Source organism: Rhinoderma darwinii, chromosome 5, assembly GCF_050947455.1.
Source record: "Rhinoderma darwinii isolate aRhiDar2 chromosome 5, aRhiDar2.hap1, whole genome shotgun sequence".
NCBI classification, from domain to species: domain Eukaryota; kingdom Metazoa; phylum Chordata; class Amphibia; order Anura; family Rhinodermatidae; genus Rhinoderma; species Rhinoderma darwinii.
Genome location: NC_134691.1, coordinates 225,307,722 through 225,320,856, shown reverse-complemented (window position 1 = coordinate 225,320,856; position 13,135 = coordinate 225,307,722). Strand labels below are relative to the sequence as shown.

Sequence of the window (13,135 nt, the reverse complement as noted above, 5' to 3'; positions counted from 1 at the left end):
TCAACCAGGGAAACAAACCAGAGCTCAGGGCAGTGGTGATAAACCTGACATCTTGTAGGGGCTTCAAATGCTGCCCTTGACTCTAATGAGGATATGTTCACACATACAAAAAGAAGTGGCTGAAAAATATGGAGCTTTTTTCAAGGGAAAATAGCCTCTGATTTCAAGGCGGTTTTTGAATCTGAAAATGAAGCTTTTTTTTCCATTTAGAGCTCCTTTTGAGACTTTTGATTAGGCGTTTTTCATAGTACCAATGGAAAATCAGCTTAAAAAATACCTCAAATAAGGACATGCTACTTTTTACGAGGCTTCTTTTTACGAGACATTTTTTAATTCAGCAGCGTAAAAATACACCTCATGTGGAGAGCACAGTGGGAAATCAATGGTAAACTGTTAGCAAGCTTATTTCAAGTGTATTTTGGAGCATAGAACAAGGTTTTTCTGCTCCAAAATCAGCCTGAAAATAAGCCGTGTGAATATACCCTAAGCCCTTACATCCCTTTCAGCCAGGGCCATATCAAGGGGTAGATCTTTCCACTAAGCTCCTTTTATAATAAATGCAAGGAGCCTTTCCCACAAAGCTCCTTCTATAAAAAAAAACGGAAATCTCTCACAAAAAGCTCCTAATACAATATATGTCGGGAGCCTTTCCCACAAAGCTCCTATTTTAATAATAAACGATGGAAGCTTCTCCAACAAAACGCTTCTAATAAACCCTAGAAGCCAATCCCACAAAACGCTTCTAATAAACGCTAGAAGCCTCTCTCACAAAGCTCCTGTTATAATAAACACCGGAAACCTCACCCACAAAGCTCCTATGATAATAAATGCCGGAAACCTCTCCAACAAAGCTCCTATTATAATAAACTCTGGAAGCCTCGCCACAAAGCTCCTATTATAATAAACGCCGGAAACCTCGCCCACAAAGCTCCTATTATAATAAACGCCGGAAACCTCTCCCACAAAGCTCCTATAATAATAAATGCCGGAAAACCTCTCCCACAAAGCTCCTATTATAATAAACGCCGGAAACTTCTCCCACAAATCTCCTGTTATAATAAACGCCTGAAGCCTCTCCCATAAACTCCTATTATAATAAACGCCAGAAACCTCTCCCACAAAGCTCCTATTATAATAAACTCCGGAAACCTCTCCCACAAAGCTCCTATTATAATAAACTCTGGAAGCCTCGCCACAAAGCTCCTATTATAATAAAAGCCGGAAGCCTCTCCCACAAAGCTCCTATTATAATAAACTCCGGAAGCCTCCTGTAATGTCGGGGTAGGGAGACAGACAGGTGAGCCCTAATCTACCCGCCACTCAGTCCCTGCCTACTTGCATGGCCCGTCCTAGGCGACGGCGTACAACTGGGCGACGGTCCCTACACTCAATAAGTGCACGACAGATAAACAGACAAGGGTACACAGAAGCTAAGGGAAATGGGGCAGTTGCCCACGGCAACACCGTCAGCAACAAGAGTAGTGAACAAGCCGAGTCAAACCAGGAGTGTTAGAGGTACCAAACGCAGAGCAATAGTACAATAGTACAAGCAGCAGCAGCAGAGCCAGGAAACAGGCAGAATCACAGGCAAAGGAGGAGCAGGAAATGAACGTATAAATAGACAGAGGGCGGTAGCTAGCTCCGTCTGGCCAGGCTGTGATAGGTTCTCCCACTCCTCAGCCTACCAGCCTGAGTGGTAGAAGATCGAGTCACTCTATCAGACCTAGGAGCAGATGGAGACTGATTAATCACGAGCGTCGACACAGAAGCTGTGTCTGGCAGATCCTTTACAGTACCCCCCCTTTTATGAGGGGCCACTGGACCCTTCCTAGGTGGACCTGGCTTATTGGGAAATCGAAGATGGAACCTCCTGATCAATACCCCAGTGTGAACATCCCGGGCGGGTACCGTAGTCCGGGAGCCTTGGACCATCCTGCTATCCACAATATTGGCCATCTCGAATTATACCCCTTCAGGGGTGAGAACAGGGACCGGAGGTTTCCTCGAGATAGCCAAGGACGGGGAGCAGCGTTTCAGAAGGGAGGCATGAAACACGTTGTGTATTTGAAAAGACGGGGGTAACTCCAGCCAGAAGGAGACAGGGTTAAGGACCTCAATGACCTTGTACAGCCCTATATACCAGGGAGCAAATTTTTTGGACGGAACTTTAAGACGCAAATTTTTTGAAGATAGCCACACCAGATCCCCGACCACAAACAAGGGGTTAGCAGAACGTCTTCTATCTGCCTGAGTCTTTTGTATGCTCTGGGACGCCTCTAGGCTCTTCTGAACCTGGGCCCAGACTGTGCACAGTTCCCGATGAACTACATCTACCTCGGGATTGTTGGAACCACCAGGTGAAACAGAGGAGAACCGTGGATTAAACCCAAAATTACAGAAAAACCCCTGACGAGTTACTGACCCGGTTATTAAGGGAAAATTCGGCGAGGGGGAATGAAGGAAACCCAATCATATTGACAGTCGGAGATAAAACACCTTAAATATTGTTCTAGAGACTGATTAGTCTTCTCAGTTTGGCCATTAGTTTCAGGATGGAAGGCCGAGGAGAAGGACAGATCAATCTCCAACTTTTTACAGAAAGCTCTCCAAAACAATGAAACAAATTGTACCCCTCTGTCAGAAACAATATTGACAGGAACCCCATGGAGACGCAGGATGTGTTTGACAAACAAGGTAGCTAACGTCTTGGCATTGGGTAGTTTCTTGAGGGGCACAAAGTGGCACATCTTACTGAAGCGGTCTACTAGAACCCACACCACCGACTTGCCTTGAGATGGAGGCAGATCGGTGATAAAATCCATGGAGATATGGGTCCAAGGTCTCTGGGGAATGGGCAAAGAACATAGTAAGCCCGCTGGTCGGGACCTGGGAGTCTTGGACCTAGCACAAATTTCACAAGAGGCGACGTAGGCCTTAACGTCTTTAGGCAACCCGGGCCACCAATAGTTTCTAGCAATGAGGTGCTTGGTACCCAGGATGCCTGGGTGGCCAGATAGTGCAGGGTCATGATTTTCCCTGAGTACCCTTAGCCGGAATTGCAGGGGAACAAACAGCTTGTTCTCAGGAAGGTTCCCGGGAGCTGAACCTTGATCAGCTGCAATTTCGGAGACTAAGTCAGAATCAACAGACTATAATTGGGGGAAAAACACAAGCAGGATCTTCCTCCGAAGGAGGGCTGGCCATGAAGCTACGCGACAGTGCATCAGCTTTAATATTTTAAGACCCAGCCCTATAGGTGACCACAAAATTGAATCTAGTAAAAAAACAACGCCCATCGAGATTGTCTCGGGTTTAGCCTCCGGGCAGATTCTAGGAAAACCAGATTCTTGTGGTCGGTAAGGACAGTTACCTGGTGCCTAGCCGCCTCCAAGAAGTGGCGCCACTCTTCAAATGCCCATTTAATGGCTAAGAGTTTGCGGTTGCCCACGTCATAGTTACTCTCAGTGGGCGAGAACTTCCTGGAGAAGTAGGCACAGGGACGGAGATGGGTGAGGGACCTGGTACCCTGGGAATAGACAGCATCCACTCCCACCTCGGAGGCGTCAACCTCCACGATGAATGGCTCCATTTGGTTATACTGAACCAGCACAGGGGTCGAGATAAAGCACTTCTTAAGGATCTCAAAAGCCTGGACCGCCTCCGGAGGCCAGTGGAGGAGATCAGCAGCTTTACGAGTGAGATCCGTAAGAGGCTTAGCGATGACCGAGAAGTTAGCAATAAATCTCCTGTAATAATTAGCAAACCCCAGGAAGCACTGTAACGCCTTCAGGGAGGCAGGTTGGACCCATTCAGCCACAGCCTGAACCTTGGCAAGGTCCATGCGGAATTAATTAGGAGTGAGGATTTGACCCAAAAATGGTATCTCCTGTACCCCAAACACACATTTTTCGAATTTAGCAAAGAGTTTGTTTTCCCGAAGGGCCTGGAGCACCTTCCTGACATGCTCAATGTGGGAGGACCAGTCCTTGGAAAACACAAGTATGTCATCATGGCACACTACAAGAAATACCCCCAGGTAGTCTCTTAAAATCTCATTTATGAAATTCTGGAAGACCACGGGAGCCTTACACAACCCAAAGGGCATGACGAGGTATTCGAAATGACCTGACCGTGTGAACACTTTATGTCAGGAGTGGGGAAATGGCTGTATTACAGAGCCACAGCCCCGCTCTATAACGGCAGAATTCAGAGAAACCTCTCATCTCCGCCGCTATTCTCCTGAATGCTGCGATTAAAAGCTGACCGCCACCGTAGCATTCAAGAGGAAAATGAGAAGCGGGGATGCCCCTTGGATGGCGTCACAGGAATTCCAGTATGCCAGTACATTAAAGTTTGAAAATAAAGTAAAAACAAAGTAATGTTAAATAAAAAAAATACACATACACCTTTTTTACAATAAACATTACAATAAGTCTCAATACATGAAATATACACATATTCGGTATTGGCGCGTCCGCAATAACCCGCACAACAAATTTTTTTGCGTCATTTATGATGTGTACGCTGTAAAAAAAAAAAAAAAAAACTTCTTTCTTTCACTTATTAATGTGAGGCGCGTGGTGTGATGAATTTAACCTCCATGTGCCTCACATTAATAGTAATGAACCCCATGTACTTTACACATTAACCAATTATGACTGAGAAACATTAATTACTATTAGGGTATGTTCACACGCAGTGACCAGAATCGTCTGAAAATACGGAGCTGTTTTCAGGCGAAAACAGCTCCTGATTTTCAGACGTTTTTTAACAACTCGCGTTTTTCGCTGCGTTTTTTACGGCTGTTTTTGGAGCTGTTTTCCAATGGAGTCAATCAAAAACGCCTCCAAAAACGTCCCAAGAAGTGTCCTGCACTTCTTTTGACGAGTCGTCATTTTACGCACCGTAGTTTGACAGCGACGCATAAAATAAAGGCTCGTGGGAACAGAACATCGTAATTCCCATTGCAAGCAGTGGGCAGATGTTTGTAGGTGTATTAAGGGCGTTTTTTCAGGCGTAATTCACAACGCCCGAATTACGCCAACATACCCTCAATGTGAGACACATTCAAAATTCATCACACCACGCGCTTCACATCAGAAAATGAAGAACTTTTTTTTTTATTATTACTGCTGAAATCGCAATACTACACAAAGTATCGGTATTGAAGTCCAAATTCTGGTATCGTGACATCCCTAAAAGGGAGTCCGTGGTATTGTACAAAATATCTGCACTCCAGCATTGCCTAATCTTTGACTTCTTTATTAGCCCCATATGTAGCAGAAGACCCCAAAATGTCATCGTTTCCGCTGCATTTACAGGGTCTACCAGTGGAGTTTTAGATGAAGAACTTCTGGACATATAAATTAGTCTGGGACATCATTTTGTATCATTGTGTTCCGAGAGTTATATTTTTCCGTTGATAAAGCTGTGTAAGGGCTTGTTGTTTGCAGGACAAGCTGTAGTTTTTATTGGTACGATTTTAGGGTACATGCAATTTTTTTTATCACCTTTTATTCAATTTTTGAGGAGGCAAGGAGACCAAAAAAGCAGAAATTCTAGCACTGTTTTTTATTCTTATCTTACGGCGTTCATTGTGGCGTATAAATAACTTGTTAGCTTTATTCTGCGGGTTAATACGATTACAGTGATACCAAATGTAGTACTTTTACACAATTATTATTAAATAGGTTGTTTTTTTATGACATTTACCGTGCGGGATAAATAACATATTTTTATAGTTCAGGTCGTTAAGAATGTGGCTATACCAATTATTTACAGTGTTTTTTCATTTTTTCCCAATTATAAGGGACTTGATCATGAAAAAAGGCAGTTATTAATTTTATTGCATAAAAGTTTTATTTAAAAAAAAAAAAAAAAAAAAGTATACTTTTTTTATTTATTTTTTTAGTCCCACTAAGGGAATTTGAAGGTATGATCTTCTGATCGCCTGTACAATACACTGCTAATGTATGTGCAGTGTATTGTAATTGTCAATTCTCTGACAGGTAGCCTTTTTGGGTCCTAAGGTACTAATAGGCTTCAATACATGGCAGAACGGGAGGCCATTGTTAGACTTCCTGGTTGCCATTTGGCACCCCGCGATCGCTCGCAGGGTGCCACAGTTGCTACTGAATCTGAGGGGTTAAAGTCTGGCATCGGCGGTAACTCCGATCTCAGTTGTTGCAGTGGGATGTCGGCTAAATATTATACCATTTACCCACTGTAGGTGGCACGGGTTCAGCTCCTGTGCCCGGCCATCCCATGAACATAGCTGTACGAGGGACTGCGGTAAAGCACTAACAATCGCAACATACAGTTACGTGGTTTTGAACGAAGAGGTTAAAAATACCTGTCTGTCTATTAAAAGCTACAAGATCGAAGAAAGAACTGCACAGTCTGGTCTGGGATTTTTATTTAGTGGGTCTGGTCTGTGGTCTGTATTTATTTTGGGGGTCTGTATTAGGGGTTCCGGTCTAGGGTATGTATTAAAGGGGTTAAGGCTTGTTCACATCAGTGTTCGCTTTCTGTTGATGAGTTCCATCAGAGCTTTCCGTCAGAGGAACTCATCAACGGAAGGGCAAACTCCGTTGTCTCCGTTCCGTAAGGTTTCTGTTTTTTTGATGGAATCAATAGCGCAGTCGAGTTCCTCCACAGCTTGCCAAGAAAAGTAATATTTGAGCTTATACAGCCCCAGTGAGCAAATCCAGTAAAACATGGTAAGAAATGTACCCCTATGCAGACTTACACTTACTCTCACAACTTTCAAAAGTAGGCGGTAGTTTAGTGGGAGGGGGCGTGGTCTCCATGGACTGGAAGTTTTGCTAAACTTTATGCCAGAAATTGATGTAAATTATAGAGCAAATCTACACTTGTCTATAGCAGGCGAAGATTTGATTATTTGGCTCATGAACAGGCAAAGATGCACCTAATTTATAAGGAGGCGTGCGCATCTTAATAAATTTGGAACATTTTACTCTGGCACAGTTCAGTTTAAAACTGGTGTATGAAACGCCAGTCTTAATAAAGTCCTCATATAGAGTTTTGTAATTCTGGACTACATGTTTATTTCACATGTGTATGCAGGGATTTTATAAGGAGTCGGTTGACACAGACCATATGTAAACCACACACAAGCCCAGACACTGCTGCCTGCTTTTTCCTTGCTCGGTACTTAACCATGCACACTGGCCATTCACATACTCAGGGATGGAAAGTGTAAAGGAACTAAAGTCCCAAATGGGACCTTGTACATGCAGTAATGAAGATTATTTAATGATCCATCCAGCCAGGCCATGTTATATTTGAGAGCGGGCCAGGCCTGGGCCAGAGACAGTTTAGTTTAGTTTATATAGTTATAGTTAACCATGAATTTTGGCCATTCTTATATTCAATAACTGCGTCCAAAGCAAGCAGTCAAGACATGACTAATTCATGTGAACACATACCAGTCCAGATAGAATTGCAGTCATGATGGGGACACGTTAAATGCTGGAATGCAGGTTCTACATCACAGTTTGACTGCAGCTTTCCTCTGTGATTCAAGTTCCCTGGCAAGATGCCACAATATGAAAAGTATATTCTATAAAATTGTCCCACAAAGATAGAAATCTACCAGGCCCTTACACTGAGATCACCCGCTGGAAAGAAGAGTGTCAGTGTCCTGGATCCTTGTAGGGGGCAGTGGGAGGCAGGAGCAGAAGATATCGGGGTTAACTGCATTGGTGAGCATTTCGAGTTTTGAGTAGAATTAGGGTCGATTTTAAGATTTCTTGCAGAAATCTATATACAAGCTGTAGGAACAACCCCATTCACATGTATAGAATGGAATATCAGTCACAGAAATTCAGCAACAAATCTGTTACAGGTGAACATACCACTAGATTCCAAGACACAAGCATGACAACTCATTCACAACATTTACAGAATTTCAGCAAGCAGTGAAAGAATGTAGAGTTTTTAGACACTAAAAGAGGTTGTCCACTGGCGGACCGGATCGGTCATCAGTACATGATCTGTAGAGGTTTCGACACCCGGACCCCACACCTATCAGCTGCTCCGGTGGCCTCCAGTCCAGCAGCACCAGTGTATGGTAAAAATCGGGTGCACACCCTAGGGACCCGACCTTCGTCCCTTCTGGATACACATTTTCAAAAATAGGCAGCACTCCAAGATAAATGTGAAAAATAAGAGCTCCTTTATTAGCCCTCTAGTGTGTGGAGCCGAAACATTGCACAAGGGCTAATAAAGGAGCTCTTTTTTTCACATTTATCTTATCTTGGAGTGCTTAACTTGGAGCCTATTTTTGAAAATGCGTGTATATATATATATATATATATAGCAAGCTACTACTAGGTTTCCCGAGTTGCTTCATCCTACAGCGCATGCCCATAGCCGTCAGACGGGCCAGTGGTGCACAGTTCCGCTGGTGGCTGTGTCTAAAAGCCTATGCAACCTATGCAAACAAATAGAAAGGCCATTGGTGTGAGGATTTTGGGAAAATGATTATATTTGATGAAATACTTCTTTTGTCATACTGGATGCAATGGACAGTGATGTTAGCTGTGAGACAGGTGATAGTGATTCCAATGATACGGAACCTGTATAGAGGCACATACAGTAACTTCCATTTCATACTACGGCATCATAGGCACTCCATGTCTCATTCTATGGTGCCTCTGTACAGCATCATATTCTGGAGGTATTCTCCCTTACAAGCTATGCTTCTTGGGGAGTATATGTTCGCAATAAAGCATCCGATGGAACATGGCGTGATTTTCAAATTGAAGGGCACAAGGACAGCATGGTACCATAGACGGCTATGGGTGCAGTATTATGTCTCCGTACATTTCGGTACTTGAGCTGTAATACAGCTGTCACTATGATACCTTAGGGTTGAATTGAAATTTCCTGTAGTCAGGGGTGTAAATAAAGGCTTATGGGTCCCGATGCAAAAGTTCTTCTTGCCCCCCCCCCCAAATTCTCTTCATTGCCGACGACTGGGTCTCTTTAGTGACCCATCAATGCAGCACCAACAGCCAGGGGCGTTGCAAAGGTCTTAAGACATCAGGGGCACAAGCCCTAAGACATATGTTTTGCCCCCTCAAAATGTATATATATAAAAATATCAGAGACAGCATAGCTATAGGACTACCCCTATAGCCTTGCCACTGGATAGCATTAGATACAGCTGCTCAGAAGACAGTATCACACATGATAGGATTAGGTATAGGGCCAAGCAGACTGTGTCACAAATGAAAGGCTTAGATACAGGGCCCAGCAGACGGTATCACACATGATAGGCTTAGATTTAGATACAGGGTCCAGCAGGCAGCATCACACATGGTAGGCTTAGATACAGGGCCCAGCGGAGTGTATCACATAGGCAAGGTTTAGATGCAGTGCCCAGCAGACAGTATCACAAATTATAGGCTTGGATAATAGGCCCAGCAGACTGTATCACAAATAAAAGGCTTAGATACAGGGCCCAGCAGACAGACTCACACATGGTAGGCTTAGATACAGGGACCAGCGGAGTGTATCACATAGGCAAAGCTTAGATACAGTGCCCAGCAGACAGTATCACAAATTATAGGATTGAATAATAGGCCCAGCAGACTGTATCACAAATGAAAGGCTAAGATACAGGGCCCATCAGAAAGTATTCTTATACTCACCCTACTTGTTCCTGAGCCATGTCATCTTCGGTACCGCAGGTCCTGTTGCCATTCAGCGTCATGACGTTGTGACACTAAAAGGTGACAGGACCCGCGCTGCGTCCGGACCCGACTCGAAGAAGCGGGGAGGGTAAGTATACTATTACTGTAGTAACAGGGACCAGTGTAGTTTATTACATAGATACTATTTACTACAGTAACAGTGGCTGCATGTGGTGGTGGTTGGGGGGGCTTTAGGGCCCAGTCCCAATTGTGACCGCTACAACCCCTATCTAGGCCACTGCCTCTAGTGGCATTTCCCACCACTGTCTTTCAGGTACCATTTAAAGAACCGTTATAATGGTAAGCATCCCGACAGTCCCTGTGAGCAGGCCACGTACATAATACAGGCTGCCGTAAATGGTGTCCCTGTTCTGCTGACAGAAATGGCAGAAGCTGAATTCCCAATAGTTCTGTAGAATTATTGTTAGAAACAATTCCAGTTACAAAGGGGCCTATTCCAATAGTACCATTATATTATGGAATTGCTAATAAACAACTAATATCCAGACTACAAAGCCACTCTAAAGAGCGGTCCGGAGAACTGACGGCATCTGTGCACGCTGACTTTCTCAAGGACAAGGGGTTTTATAAAGGCAAAATTAGTTTCACTATTTTACAAAACTTTTACTCTAATTCTAAGCAAAGACATTTTTTTTATGTATTCAAAGTTACATGATTCTGGGTGCCATGTGGTTGTTAATAAACATATCTCAGCACCACAGAGCCAGGTCCAGTTGCCAACCTCCCCCTGAAGTTCTGTGCCCCTGTGCCAGGCAGAGGGCACGGTCAGTATAGAGAAACCCAGCCCCTGCTGCCTGCTTTTTCCATATTCTGTAATGACAATAATTGGGGGAGTGGTGGATCCCCTGAATATTATTGTCATCGTTTGGTTTACGCAGGCACAATCTCCAGTGGTATCAGCACCAGGAGGGGGGTTTGATCTTGTCACCTCCTTATATGTTGGCCACATTTTTACTGCAGTCACACTAAGAGCTTCCTTATGATGAGAGGTTTTCCCACACCCAGCGCTAATAAAGAACATTCTATAGAAAAAAGTCTCCGAAATGAAACAAGGACCAACTGGAAGAAAAACTCCCACAGCTTCTGGAGCGCAGCGACCGACCCTGCTGAGCAGAGGAAGGAAATCAGATAACAGATCAACTCCTTATTATCCTGCCTTACGTCCGCACAAGACACTACCAGAAGGGATGCCGCACATAGATGGCATGAAATCATGTGTTACTGACCAGCTCATACCATCCATCATAATGTATGCAGAAAAGGGACCTTCTTAAAATACAATAAAGGGGCTCTCCAGCTTTATATAAATAAAGTTCATTTAAACGTGAACTGAATATCATTTATATTGTTCATTAGTTTGGTCCCTAAGAGTAGACCCTGAGCACCACTGCCACCATGACACCACTATGTAGCCATGCCATGCTCAGAATGTCAACAAACATTGCTGTCCTGAAGCCCCAGTCACAGAGTTCTGCTCCTGAGCACCATATGCACATTTCAATTAACTTTATTCACAGACATCCCTCAACGTTAACAGTGTAGTCATTGATTAGCGATATTGAATAGCATGGCATTTATTGATATTTCAGTTTGACAAGAAGAGTATCTGAGTGTCCAATCCAGGAGTAAGAAGGAGTAACGGAAATATCCCAGTGATCCCCACCAACAGTCATATTGGAGAAGCATAATTACTATATGAAATGTACTAAGGGGTTTCATTTCATGAGGTGCTCTATATTTCTTAACACCATTTTTCACGCTCTTAGCGCCATGTTTGTCAACTATAAAAGGGGACATGTGAAAGGCACATGAGAGAAGGTTTTCAGAAAGTGTCACTATAGAAGTGTGCACTGGTATAGATGTGCAGTAGTATGGGATGTGTCACAGCAGCTAGCTACATAGTAATGGGGGAGCATCTCTGTACTGTGTGACCCAGTGACCCCACGAGCTTACCATCTTGTGTCATCATGGTGATGCTCCAGAACCGCATAGCCAAAGAAGGAGCCATTGGGACCTTGGAAGAGCACAGGGTGATCCAAATCGATATTGTAAGCACACACCAAACTGAGGGACAGCAGCCCGAGCAGCACTTCATAGAGACTCCAGCGAGCCGTGCACCAGGGTCCTGCAGCCATCGTCCCGTGTCAGATCCAAACTGCTGAGCTTTACCCAACTCCGCGCTTCCGGGGCACTGATGCCAACAAAGTAAAGTCTCCAGGGGGTAGAGTTGCGGCAAAGGGGTAACTGCTCACCGGACTCCTCACACCAATACTACAGATCACACTATGGTCCGTCCTGTGAGGGAGTGGATGAGTGAAGAACTCTGCGAAATGTTCGGCCTGCAATTATAGCGGTGGCAGCGCACGGGCGACATCTAGTGTACAATATGGGGTAGTGCACAGTACCAGTAGGCAACGCATTTTATTGACAGAATAGAAAATCAGAAAAGCAACATGGAGAAGCCAAATAAATGTCTATAACTGAGAATGTTTATCTGAACACATTAATTGTAAAATGATGATAGTTCAATCATAGTAATAGGGTAAGCAAGTTTTTACTTAACTGGTGTATTATTAATATAATAATAAATTGATATATTAGTACAACTTTTCTCCCTCCCTGTATTGAAAAGAACCAGTTATCCCTGAAGGACTGCAAGACAGATATAGTCCCCTCCAAAATCAGCCTAGGGTCTGTGAACCGCAGAACCTCTCCAGCTTCTAAAAAAAAAAGTCATGGACGCATCATTTTTATTCCAGACATCACAGTCACTGGCTAAAAGTTCACTATTTTTAACCCCTTCCCTCCTAGCCATTTTAAATTTTTTCATTTTTGCTATTTTCTCCACACCTTCTAAAATCCATAATTTTAAAATTTTCTGCCGATATAGCCATATGAGGGATTGTTTTTTGCAGGACGAGTCTGGGGAGTAATGGGGAAATAATATGACTTCCCCATTGTTTTTCAGGTTTTTTTTTTACGGCGTTCACCGTGCGATAAAAGCGACATGTAAACTTTATTCTGCAGGTCAATACGATTACGGCAATACCAAATCCAAATTTATATAGTTTATTTTATGTTTCACTACTTTTACAAGGAAAAAAATGATTGTTAAAAATAAAATGTGTTTGTGTCCCCATATACTGAGGGCCATAACTTTTTAATTTTTCCGTTGAGCGGTATGAGGACTTATATAATGCGGGCCAAGCTATCGTTTTATTAGTACCATTTTTTGGGGGGTACATAACACTTTTTTGATCACTTTTAATTCCATTTTTTTCTGGTGGGAGATGAAGTTAACAAAAAACAGCAATTCTGGTGTTTAAAATGTATTTTTTACTGCCTTCACCGTGAGGGTTAATAATGTTATGATAATAGCAGGGAAAAAGGGAATG

General features: G+C 43.5%; 1 protein-coding gene across 1 annotated transcript in view; it reads right to left on the bottom strand.

The window, feature by feature from the left end:
- ITGA9 (integrin subunit alpha 9) overlaps window positions 1-12,057 on the bottom strand; it is a 492,766-nt gene extending 480,709 nt beyond the window's left edge. The window contains exon 1 of the mRNA XM_075826987.1: window positions 11,694-12,057. Coding sequence (XP_075683102.1) covers window positions 11,694-11,875 — 182 coding nt within the window. The 5' untranslated portion in view covers window positions 11,876-12,057. The remainder of the gene's footprint in view (window positions 1-11,693) is intronic.
- Window positions 12,058-13,135: the final 1,078 nt, after the last annotated feature.